General features: G+C 40.8%; 1 protein-coding gene across 4 annotated transcripts in view; it reads left to right on the top strand.

The window, feature by feature from the left end:
* asah2 (N-acylsphingosine amidohydrolase 2) overlaps positions 1-13,334 on the top strand; it is a 99,614-nt gene that overhangs the window by 19,606 nt on the left and 66,674 nt on the right. For all 4 annotated transcript variants that reach the window (XM_078565924.1, XM_078565925.1, XM_078565926.1 and 1 more), the window contains 3 exons: positions 4,961-5,110; positions 6,269-6,445; positions 11,856-11,983. In XM_078565924.1, the coding sequence (XP_078422050.1) occupies positions 4,961-5,110; positions 6,269-6,445; positions 11,856-11,983 (455 nt within the window). The remainder of the gene's footprint in view (positions 1-4,960; positions 5,111-6,268; positions 6,446-11,855; positions 11,984-13,334) is intronic.

Raw genomic sequence — 13,334 nt, 5'->3', positions numbered from 1 at the left:
AAGCTCATTCCTCAACAGAAACATTAGATTGTACAGGGGTAGTGAGGCAGAGGGTATGTTGTACAAAGGTTTGGGGCAATGCATGGTTTCTGAGGGAGACACTCCACACAATAAACATGTGGGAAAAAGCTTCAATGGGGCATTTGTAGATCTGAGCGAGTAATGTATAAAGGCTGAGCTTGAAACTGGGATAAGTATGAGGATGTGTGGGCTACTACTTTGCGGAACGCTCCAACCACTCGTGCCCCCTAATTTAATGTAATCAGCGAACTATCATTCCCTTTACGTCTACATCCAAAAATGTTTATAGATAGAGAAGAAAACACGTTGCAGAACAGCTTCTTGGGATACTCCACTGACTAGCTCCTGCCAATAAGGATAACACTGTTGCTCTTCTTTGTATTCTGTCTCTTAGACATTGCTTTATCCAAGCAGCTACATTCATTTTAAGCTGCATACCTTATATTTTTTTGCAGTAAGTCTCTTTTAAGGTGCCTTATCAAGTGCCTTCTGAAAGTCCATGAGAAAGAGTCATATTGCATTCCCTTTATACACTCTGCTGGCTTTGAAAAGCTCAAGTAAATTAGTGCAGCACAAGCTGCTCTTTATAACACTGTGCTGACTCTACTTGATTAGCCCATACCTTTGCACATTTTCACTAATTTCATCTGATATTATGGTCTTGAAATTAGTCAATACTTAGCTGAGCTAAATTGACCTGCGATTTCGTGGGTTATTCATTTTTTCCTTCCATGAACTGGGGTTTAGCACTTGCCCCTACTTTTGGGACAATTTCAGATTAAAGAGTTTAGTGGTTTACAAAGAAATTGAGTTAAGCCTCTACTATCTCCTTCCTAACCCCTCTCAGTGATCCCGGGAGCATATCATTTGGGTCTGATGACATTTTGACTTTCTGTTCCGTTCGTTGTTTTTTGAAAAAAATGCCTTAATTTTGGATCTTACTATTCAATAGTGGTTTATTTACAGCCTTCTCAAGTACCCATATTGTTCCACTTGAACACCACCCCCTTTAAAAATTGAGACAAAGTATATATCAGCACGCCACTCTCAAGTACTACATGGCTTCCTTTATCTCCAAATTGTCCCACCCCTTCATGTCCACCTACCTATTAAATGCTTTAATAGCCCTTGTTTTTCCCATTATTGACCGCTATTATTTTCTCATGCTCTCTCTTCGCTTTCCTAATCTCTCTCCACTTTGCTTCTTTATCGTGCTGCTTTTTACTCTAATCCCCCTGTTTATCCATGGAATCCCAGCTTTTGACAATCCACTTCACTTTCTGCTAGGAAGTATTGAACCTGCACTATATCTCATTATTAAATATCTCCCCCTGCTGGTTTGGTGTTTCTTACAATCAATTTTTCTGGGCAGTGTGCTCCTTCATCTCACTGCAATAGGCTAATTTCCAATTCAGATTTATCTTGGGTTTCTCTTTTCCTTTATGCATTTCCAATGTGAATCTAATTCTCCAGCGATCATCGTCTACCCAGTGCTCTCCTGTATGTCTCCTTCGTTAGTTGGGACCAAATCTAACAAAATATCCATTGACCATGACCCTCTTGAGTGCATTCTAAAAACCCTTCCCACTTTGACCATAAAATGTGCTCCCAAAATAATACTACAACCTTTTGTTATTTGTTAATTCTATACAGATGGACTATCTGAGCAGCACCATCAACTTAAAGCCTTCTTTTCAATAGCTGTATTTAATTATTCAGGCCATCACACCACCCTCTTCTCTTCCTCTCTCTCCCTTGAAACTTATTTTGCCTGGAGTTTAGTCCAATCCTGCCTGGCTTCTGCCCAAGTTTCTACTAATGTTATAACATTATATCCCTTTATTCCAATTAGTACCTGTACTTCTTTGCCTCTATTTCTAACACTTCCTCTCTACATACATAAACATTCATACTGCTCAGTGCCTTTGCTTTTCCATTTATCTTCATTATCTTCCTTCTCAACTCTTATATACAGTCCCAAGGTTAATCTCTCCATATAAAACATTTGGGTTGACTGTTTCAGACTGTTTTTCCCTTTCACTATACTTATTCTTAAATGCTCCTGCATAGGTATGCCACTACGCTCTGAGTGTTAGCTTAAACTCTCACCCACAGTTCTCTCATGATGCTCATTCGGAGAGCTGGTGCAGACATGACAGGCCGAATGGCCTCCTTCTGCACCATAACAATCCTGTGATTCTGTGGTGGTTGTCACTGCCAGGGAGCAAGTTGATTCTCTCACCTTCACCAGGACATTGCTACCAGTTTTGTTCAGGTACTGTCTGGCCCCTTTTCTCTTGACCTCCTGTACCAGATGTATCTACAGATTTGAAACGCTAGTTCCCTCTTTCCCTCCTACAATGTCTTCCAACCATGCATTCAGCTACTCCTTAGGATCGACATCTGTCCAGCTTCAAACTCAGCATTTGGGAGGATGAAATTGCCCTGTAGTTTTTGGAAAAACTGGGCAGAAAACTCTCATTTTCAGTTGTTGATTCTAATAAACGTTGTAAAGATGCATGTGTTCACACGCATGAATGGACATGTTTCTCACATATGAACATATGAATTAGGAGCAGGATTAGGCCACTCGGCCCTTCAAACCTGTTCCGCATTGCGTTGAAAACAAAAATGCCATGCGCTTTAGTCTGAACCCCGCCAGCAACCCCTTTAACAATTTCCGAGCTCAATTCATGAAGGGTTCTTCCATCTGTCAGAGCGAAGCAGCTTTGGTCACATTGGTTATGTTGAATTGAAAGCCTTATCAAGGATGGGGAAGAAAAGTGTTTCTCCCACTATAGCACCTCAAACTGTTATACCGGCATCTCGTTCATGTAGCGCCTTTGATCAGTAATGGACAAAAATATTACACTTATCCGATACAAAGTTCTCTTAACTTTCCCAAAGCATGAAAACTTTACAAAATAAATTTCCTTGAACGTGGATTTAAATGTTCTGTAAACCTGTGTAAATGTCTGCACTTGACATGAGCAAAGATGGCAGAATCAGTTTTTTTCACTGGCAGTGACCACCATAGAATCACAGAATTGTTATGGCACAGAAGGAGGCCATTTGGCCCATCGTGTCTGCACCGGCTGTCCGAATGAGCATCCTGACTTAATGTCAGTCTCCTGCCTTTTTCTTGGACCCTTGCACATTGTTTCTATTCAAATAATCATCTAATGCCCTCTTGAATGCCTCGATTGAACCTCCCTCCACCACACTTCCAGGCAGTGCATTCCAGTATCAAACTACTTGCTGTGTGAAAAAGTTTTTTCTCACGTCATATTTGCTTCTTTTGCAAATCACTTTAAACCTGTGCCCTCTCCTCCTCGTTCCTTTTATGAACGGGAACAGTTTCTCTCTATCCACTTTATTCAGCCACCTCATGATTTTGAGCACCTCTATTAAATCTCCTCTTAGCCTTCTCCGCTCCAATGGGAACAATCCCAGCCTCTCCAATATATCTTCATAACTAAAGTTTATCATTTTTGAAACCATTCTTGTAAACTTCTTCTGCACTCTCTCCAATGCGTTCACATCCTTCCTATAGTGTGGCACCCAGAACTTTACACAATACTCCAGCTGAGGTCTAACTAGTGTCTTATATAAGCTCAACATAACCTCCCTTCTCTTGTACTCTATGCCCCTATTAATAAAGCCCAAGATATTGTATGTTTTATTAACCACTCTCTCCACCTGTCCTGCCACCTTTAATCTATGCACATATACACCCAGGTCCCTCTGCTCCTGCACCCCCTTAAGAATTTCACCCCTTATTTTATATTGTTTCTCCATGTTCTTCCTACCAAAATGCATCACCTCACACTTCTCCGCATTGAACTTCCCCTGCCACCTATCTGCCCACTGCAAAAGGACATAGGCAAGTTGGTGAAATTCTATACTGTCCTCCTCACAGTTTATAAAGCCTCCAAGTTTCATATCATCCGCAAACTTTGAAATTGTTCCCTGCACACCAAGATCTAAATCATTAATATATATCAGGAAAAGCAAGGGTCCCAATTCCGGCTGCTGGGGACCTCCACTACAAACGTTCCTCCAGCCCGAAAACTATCCATTGACCATGACCCTCTGTTTCCTATTACTTAGCCAATTTTGTATACATGTTGCTACTGTCCCTTTTATTCCATGAGCTATAACTTTTCTCTCAAGTGTGGCATTGTATCAAATACCTTTTGAAAGTCCATGTACACCACATCAACAGCATTACCCTCATCGATCTTCTCTGTTACCTTTTCAAAAAACTCCAACAAGTTAGTTAAATTTCCCCTTTAGAAACCCATGCTGGCTCTTCCTAATCAGCCCACATTTTCCCATGCCACTACTAATTCTATCCCAAATAATTGTTTCGAGAAGCTTCCCCACTACTGAAGTTAAAAAGACTGGTCTGCAATTGCTGGGCTTATCCTTACAACATTTTTTGAACAAGGGTGTAATGTTTGCAATTCTCTAGCCCTCTGGCACCTCCCCTGAGTCTAAGGAAGACTGGAAGATTATGGCCAGTGCCCCTGCAATTTCCACTCTTACTTCCTTCAATATCCTTAATGCATCTCATCCAGTCCCAGTGCCTTGTCAACATTAAGTACCGACAGTTTATCCAACGTTTGCTCCTCATCAATTTTGTACCCTTCTGGTGACACAGTTTCCTCCTCTGTCACCGTGGCCTGGATAGCATCTGCTTCCTTGGCAAAGACAGATGTAAAGTATTCATTTAACACCTCAGCCGTGCCCCCTGCATCCATGTGTAAATCCCCTTTTTAGTCCCTAATCGGCCCTACTCCTCCTTTTACCACCCTCTTACTATTTGTGTGCCAATAGAAGACTTTGGGATTCCCCTTGATGAATACTAATAGCGTGAAAGGGTGATTAAAAGAAAGTGCCATGTGATTTGTAAACACTTGCTTTTGGTAATGTGTAGATGGGATATGCCAATCCAGAGCAGACCGCTGCAGGACTCCATAACCGTCTGCACAGTCGAGCTTTTATTGTAGCAGACCCTAACAATTCAAAGAGAGTTGTGTTCGTCAGTGCTGACATTGGAATGGTATCTCAGAAACTCAGATTAGAGGTAAGCATGAACTCTTGTGCCCACCTTGACTGATGTATTTCCCACTTCCTTTCTACCTACTCTGATGCTCAGCAACCTAACCAACAGTCCATAAATGACTAGTAGGCCCTTCAGAGAACGGTAAGCAAACCTTTCAATAGTTGCACTACTGTGGAGCCGCAGGAGGAGCAGAAAAATATTGCAGGTTGCTGTTGGCCTGGGCTTTCCCCCTTTTCACTTTGCCTCCATCCTCATCCAAGATCTGGTCCAAAGGGCAACTCAGCATTGGAACAGAATTCTGAAACAAAACTCCTCAGGCCACAACCAGCAAGTTGCATAATTTGGACACCCGCATGGTGTCCACAACTCGCCGGTATTATACAAATCAGGCCCCAGGCTAATGTCTAACAGCGTACCTCCCTATTACGCCACCTATTTTGTGCTGGAAACCAGAATGAGTTGAATTTCACCCCATTGTTTCGCAAAGTTCAAGTGTGACCATATTTTATGTGTTATCTTCACGGGGTATTTGCCTATTTCCATGATTTATACTGTAAAGGCTTCACGCGTTTTCATCTTGCCATGTGGGTAGTATAATCTGCTTAATCTTTTCACTGTAGCTCATGCATTAAATGATATTAGCTTTGGATAACACTTTGGATTTTCAAATCTGTCCCAGAATTTCCTTCTCTTTTCCTCATAGCTGTTGTTGACCTTAATTTGCTGAGCAGTATGAAAGTAGACTTTATTTTGTCATTGTCTGAATGTTGAAAGTCATAGAGCAGAATATTGTGCTTGCGCTGCCATCTTAGCAACTGTGACTGCATTGTTCATTTACACCTTACTTTAGACGTTTCAAGCTTGCTAATATATATACTATATATCCATATATATTTAGTTATTTCCCTCTACTATTTTTGTGTTACATAAAACAATGTCACTTGTTATTCTGATCAATGTACTTTTCGTATTATACCTGATGTTCCATATTCCATATTGATAAACTTACAGGAAGCTCTAAAAAGAACAAGATGCTAGCGCCTTTAAATTTAATCCCAGAAATAAATAGCTAAGTCCTTGGCCATTTTGTTCAAAAAATATATTACCACCAAGTTAGTCAATATCATTTATTTTAAGGAAGCTAGTTATGTCTAAGATGAATACTGTTGTCTATTTTAGGTTCTAAAAAGATTGAAGAGCAAATACGGGGATCTCTACAGACAAGACAATGTTGTCTTGAGTGGTACTCACACCCACTCTGGCCCTGCAGGCTACTTTCAGTACACACTCTGCCTGATCACAAGTAAAGGCTACATCAAGCCATCCATCAATGCCTTAATCAATGGCATAATAAAGGTTAGACACTCTTCTCTGTATTTTAATATGTGGTAATGTTATGCATTTGAGTGTAATATTTTGTACAAATACTAACATTAGTTATTGGATGTTGATTAACGAAGTAAAATGTGGGTGTAAAGTATATAAGAGCAAATTCCTCTAAACATTGTAACTTGCCTCACAACCAGTTGGTTACTTTTGAAATGTTATCACTACTATTCTGGCAGCAATTTTGCACAGCCATGCCCCACAAACTGTAAATGAATAAATCACCTTATAATCTGTTTTTCATGATGTTAGCTGAGGGAAGAATGTGAACCAGGGATGTGAGAAGACCTCCCTGCTCAACTTCAAATGCTATCACGGATCTTTCTCATTCACCTGAGCAGGCGGACAGGACGTCAGATTAACAATTCATCCAAACAATGGCCCGTCAGAAAATGTAACACTGTCTCTCTCTCATCATAGTGTTCCCGAGATTATGGGGATAAATTTGTCAAGTTACTTGAGCGCACAACTTTGAATCAGAGCAAAACTGGATAGTCCTGAAAACGAGTGGGGGGGACCGCGACATGCAATTAACCCATGCCTGTTTGTTCCGATGAGGGCAGCCCGCAAACTTCATGCCACTTGCTCATCTACATGATTGCTGTTGAGTGGCTGCATGCCTAAGCAGGAGAAGCAAAATTGAGAGAGGTCAGTACGAGGTCAAGCTAGCTGGCACTACTTAAAGCCGACCAGCCCTTCATAAAAGACAGGTGATGGAAATCAATCCAAGAGTGAGTTTGACTTGGGAAAGTTTAAAAAGAAAAGACACAAAATGGCAGAGTGGGCTCCAAGCTGTTCCAATGCAGTAAAAGAGGCCATGGTGCAGAAGGTGGACGGGGGTCCTCAATTCACTAGGACCGGGAGGCTCTCCATACTGAAGGCAGTAGCAGCAGGTAGCTGACATGGCCAATGTCAGCAGTGTAGCCCTGAGGACCTGAATGCTGTGCTGCAAGAAGTTCAACGACTTCACATGAGTAGAATGATAGATGATTTGTTTGATAAAGTTGGTTTTTGAATATTTGTTTGGTCAAGGCTTTTATTTCAGCATTCTGGCCAAGAGGATGTCAAGTTCTGGGACTGTTGTTGAATTGGCAAGTGGGGTTGTATTACTCTACTGTAGTCACTTGAGCCAGTCACAAACAGGCCAATCAGAAGGGGATTTGTTGGTTGCCTCCTCCCTTCCTCTTCCTCCTCAGCTGCTCACTGTATACCTTAGGTAAGTGCTTTGCCCTTCATGATGTTGAACTTGTGCCAGATGCAGTGTACACTGCGAATCATGCACAAGCTTTCTGGAGAGTACTGCAGGGCTTTTCCAGAGCAGTCCAGGCAGTGGAAGTGTTGTTTAATCAGCCCCATGGTCTACTTGATAACATTCCATGTCACAGGATAACTCTCGTTATAATATATTATGTACAGAGTATACATTATGTACATGCATGGGTTACCCACCAGAGTCATGAGATGGTCATTGGATAGCCCATGTTGCCCAGTAACCACTCTCTGGTCTCTCATTGTGGCCTAAATTTGATGGTACAGCAGACTGGCGCAGAATAAGGGCAACATGACTGCTACTGTGGTACTAGGCATTGACCTGCATGATATGCTCTGTATCATCAGCTGTACGTTTAGAGAGTGGAACACTCTGTGACTACCATACATCTCTGGATTTACATACGTCATCTGTAAAGTGACATGTGTTCAGTCAATAGAACCATGCACTATGGGGAAGCCCACTATCCTGGAAAAACTGCATGCTTGTTCTGGTTGCTTCTCTCTGGAAAAAGAGAATCTAAAGTATTTCCCTCTTTTTGGATGCAGAGATACAGAGGGTCACTCATCTTCTATATGCAACATCGGACAGTGAACTGCAAGATGTTACCTGCTCCAGCCTCAAAGGAGCTTGACAAGAAGTTGTTCATGGCCAAGCTCACCTTCACAGCCACTGGTAATGCCATCCTTGCCCTGCTCTGAGGCTGAATCAGGTAACAGATTTCAGTGAGGACCTCCTTAGTGAAACAGAGACACAGTTCCTCGTTGAGGTTAAGATTGGAGAAATGTTCCCTGCACACCCTGGACGGATATGGCCTCCTGCTGAGAGCCCTTCTCTCCTTCCTCCTCTCTTAAAAAAGCCTGTCCTCCTCTGTGTTGCTTCTGGTCATTCCCTCTGTCATGCTGCAGGCCAAGGGAGATGGTAATTATGACACTGATGACTGGGGAGCAAGTGGTGTGAGCAGAATCCTTGAAGTCAGAACCAAAGCCTTCACCATATGACACAGCACTCCGTGTCGACTTCACCAACTTTAAATAGCAGTACAAATCTCCATAAACTTCCATTAACTTAGCAACAGGCAGTAGGAATCAGCCAGCAATTGAACTGAGAGTGAGCGATGATCTCTTTAAACAGCACTGGTGAGTGGTCTTTCCTGCTGCTGATCAAGGTTAGGAGAGGGTGTTAGCTGGAACATTTGAGGTTGAAATTTTTTTTTTTGATATTCATGCTTGGGGTGTGGGCATCACTGGCAAAGCCAGCATTTCTTTCCTACCTCTAATTGCCCATGAGAAGGTGGTGGTGTGCCTAAGAGAGTCAAAGTAACATTGCACATTGCCTGACATCAAGATCCACCTACACTGCACACTCCCAGTTCAGCTGCTGACAAGCTGCCTAAAATGACTTCCAGCGTTGCCCATATCAGAAGTGTGCGTGTACAGCTTAAACGTCATTTTTGACTTGAAACGGCATCCACAGAACTGCTGATAAGTTTGCAGCAAGGAACAAGAGTGCTACCAATCGACCTACCCTGACACTTAAAGTTGTTACAGGTTTGGTTTTGATTCATCAACGTCTGTGTCTCTCCTGAGCCATCCTGCTGCTTGAGATTTGGAGCCTGGACTGTGGTTATGGTGCTTAGTATGGTCTTATTCTCAGCCATGAAGCAAAATGGGGAAGGAAAGGATTCTGAGCCTCCTGTAAGGAAGGTTAAATTTTTTTTTTTAGAAGCTTGACATTCAAAGAGGTAGCGGCTTCTTGTTGCTTCCTTCAATGACTGTTTACTTTCAAACAAACTCCATTAACTACCACAACATTTCCTGGTTCTTCAGTGGTAGTTATACAACCATTCAGTGGCATTTAAAATGATTTGTTGCTTTTTGTCAATGACATTTGAGCCAATCAAATAAAGGCAACAAAACATTTTCAACATGTCACAGTTCCCAAATATGATGATCACTGCATGTATGCTCAATGTAATTCAGATTTCCACACACTCTGGATGTGCTTCAGAATGTAATTATGTAGCTAGATTATTGTTCAATACCACATCCTAACTTAATCAGACACAGCTGCAAATAGTATCATACCAATTAATGATCTAATTTAAAGACATGTCATTCAAGATGGAGTGTTTAGTTTAATAGTTATGCTTAATGTTTGGAGTTTTAACGCTAGATATTTTCTCAGATGAGCTCTTGCTCCCTATCTGCCTATCAATAGAGGCAACCAGTATGCCTCTCCTGCCCAATATCAAGGGAAGGACACCAAGGATCAAATAGGAAATCCTTATTACTTCGCTTCAGTTTACAATTTGCATACAGCAAGCTCCCACAAATGGCAATATGGTAATGACTTGTTATTCTGGTTGTGAAAGATCCCATGACAGTATTCAAACAAAGCAGAAGTGTTTTCCCTGGTATTCAACATTTATCCCTTAACCAACATCACACAGGTTAAAAACAATAACAGGTGATTACCAAATTGCCTTAGTTAGGGTGGGGTGGGGTGGGGTGGGGTGGGGAGTAGGGAGCTTGCTATGTGTAAATCGGCTGCTGCATTTCTTACATGACAACAGTGACTACAATTCCAATGTGCATCATTGATCATAAAGCATTTTGGAACATCCTGAAGTTATGAAAAGCTGTATAGAAGTGAAGGTGCATTCTTTTTCTCTCTTTCTCTTTCTGTCTTCTGAGCCTTTGTGGTAGTCTGCCACAGACCGTGTATAGCATTTCCCTTTGGCATATCTCTCTGAAATTTAATAGACTGCCCAACTTTTGCAATACCTGATAAGTAATTCTCAAAAAGCTGACGAACGTAGGAAATTTAAATATGCAAGGCTCAAACTTGGAGACATGCCAATCAATCATATAGGCAAACATAACACAAAATGCTTGCATTTCAATTGAATTGCATAACCTCTTAAGGTGCTTGATCAAACACAATAACTATATCTGTAGCTATTGTATCAAATCAAGCGGAGCATTTTCTGAGAGTGCTGCTGCTTTTTAACCCTGTAAGTGCTGTATCACAGAGTGAAGCAAGGCACATTATAGACAGGGTGGTCCCATGTTATGTCACCTTCATTGCTGGGTAGTTTGTGGTACCAACAACCTTTTACTTTGCAATGCACTCAAGGAAATAATGTTTCTAGGATGACATTTCCAGTATAGTAATGCAACCTAATACATTTTCAATGGAATCTTTCCTTAATTATCCACTGCTATCATCGCTTGGAAAAAATGACAATGGAACCAAATTGGAAAAATATTCCTCTCTAGATAATGGAAAGCTTATTGCTTTCATTGAATTTTATGCTAAACAGAAAAGGCTTATTGAGTCTAATGGCCATTTCCTGTTCCTACTAATTTGTATTTACAAGTAATTTAAAATCAAATTACTTCAGATATAAAATTACAATTGTTTTTCTGAACAGTAAATATTTTTGAGAAATGTCGTACTGGTGGATGCAATTTTATGGAAGAAATGTAGTTTAAAAATATGGTATATTTCCAAATGCGAATTACCTTGCTCCCCTTAGTATCTCTTACTGTCAAGACAATTTCCTAACAGAGAGGGCATGCATGTTGATTTTCTTCTTGTCTTCACCAACACCCATTTTTCCAGTCAGTGGGGGCTGAGGTGCATGAGAAATATATGGATCAACTTGCCCTTTGATTTTTACTCCCTGTCAATTGGGAAGAACACCTCTTGAAACCATCTGCGGAGAGGGATACAGTTGACATTTTGAGTCCGTATGACCCTTCATCAGAACTAAGACATATGTCTTAGTTCTGATGAAGTGTCATACGGTCTCGAAACATCAACTGTATCCCTCTCCGCTGATGCTGTCAGACCTGCTGAGTATTTCCAGGTATTTTTGTTTTTGTTTTAGATTTCCAGCATCCGCAGTATTTTGTTTTTACCTGTTGAAACCTCACTGAAATTAGAACCCTTTTGATACCAGGATCATAGGAACAAGCTTCCTTTCCCGAACACTGTAAACATCCTTTCAAAATGTTAATCACTTCAATGGTGTAATTGGACAATTTTGATCTTCACTCCGTTAATGTGCTTGAAAATATATCTTTTCAATTCCCATCTCCTCAGAGCATTGATATCGCACACAAGAACATGAAAGCAGGAAGAATATTTATAAATAAGGGAAAAGTGGAAGGCAGCAACATAAACAGGAGCCCCTATTCTTACTTGCAGAATCCAGAAGGAGAACGAGCCAGGTACCCAATCAACTGAATATTAGGCTTAGGTATAATTGATAAGGAATCAGGAAGTCTATACATGTAGTGAGAGCAAGGTAAATACAGTAACCATAGTAATTGTAACTCCAGGCCAATTTGTTAATGATGCTTGAGACAGCTATTTAGTTATCTATTAAAATGACTTTCAGATTTCCTATCATTATAAATTTACATGAACAACACTAACATTATGCTGTGAAGTACCTGTACATTCATTGGTTTGATAGTGTACAAAATATTTAAAGGATGTCCATACATGAGCGAAATTCATGACCAACAACATTTTAAGCCTGCGGTGTAATATATCAAATTATGTACCCTTTTATTTAGAGTTGTTCTTTTTCCTCCATGGCCCCTTGTCACTCATATTGCTCAAAGTAGCAGGCCATAGCTCCACCTAGTGAGTTGATACACATTTTGTAAACAACAGTATAAACAACTTGCCATTCAAAAATTAAACCCATTTCATTTGAACAAGATTTCCTAATTATTTATTATTCCACTTGTTTTGGAAAGTATTACATTTGAAAAATGCACATATTCCAATTTTATGCATTAGAGAATAGGATGCATCTTTTTGTAAGTATTAGATGGCATAGACTACAGGCAGACATATCTGAGTCTCTGTTCCGAGCAACTACTAGAGTCATCACTTCCTCATTCATGATTTAAAAGAAAATAACAGTAACCCCTGTTACAGTACACTGCTATGTAAGTTAGTCTTTACATAGGATCTTTAGGTGTCAGCCGGGGCTCAGTCAGCAGTCCTCTTATCTCTGACTCAGAGGTTGTAGGTTCAAGTCTCATTCCATCAACTTGAGTATAAAACTTAGGCTGAAACTGGAATGCAGTGAGTTTGTCTACAATACAACCATGACAACTCTTTAAAAGTAGCTCATTGGCTGTAACGCACTTTGGGACATCCTGAGGTCATGAAATACACTATATAAATGCAAATCTGCCTATCTTCTTTCCCAGTGCTGCTTGTAGGATGCTGCTGACACAGAATGGCTGTCAAGTTCGTCTATTTAACATCAATTCACTTCAGAAATAATTGACTGAGTGTTTCAGCAGGATGATGCTCTCCCCAGCACAGTTCAGTATATGGGAGCACCAGTGTAATTCACCACTCTGCTTCATAATAACTTCTTTCCTAAAATTAATATGTGGTCTGTGTCCCTTCACAAAGTTCCAATGGTCTTATCACCCCCCCAAGGGCTTGAATGTCCCTGCAGATCAATTCCAGGGTCCTCATCATTAAATGGTGCCATAACCTTGCTGCACCTTGTCTGGGGAATCAAGGATGGCTATGTATCATAGTTTGGGACCT

Source organism: Cetorhinus maximus, chromosome 20 (genome assembly GCF_964194155.1).
Source record: "Cetorhinus maximus chromosome 20, sCetMax3.hap1.1, whole genome shotgun sequence".
NCBI classification, from domain to species: Eukaryota; Metazoa; Chordata; class Chondrichthyes; order Lamniformes; family Cetorhinidae; genus Cetorhinus; species Cetorhinus maximus.
Note: the sequence above shows the minus strand (reverse complement) of the source record. Positions and strands in the feature narration are given on the sequence as shown.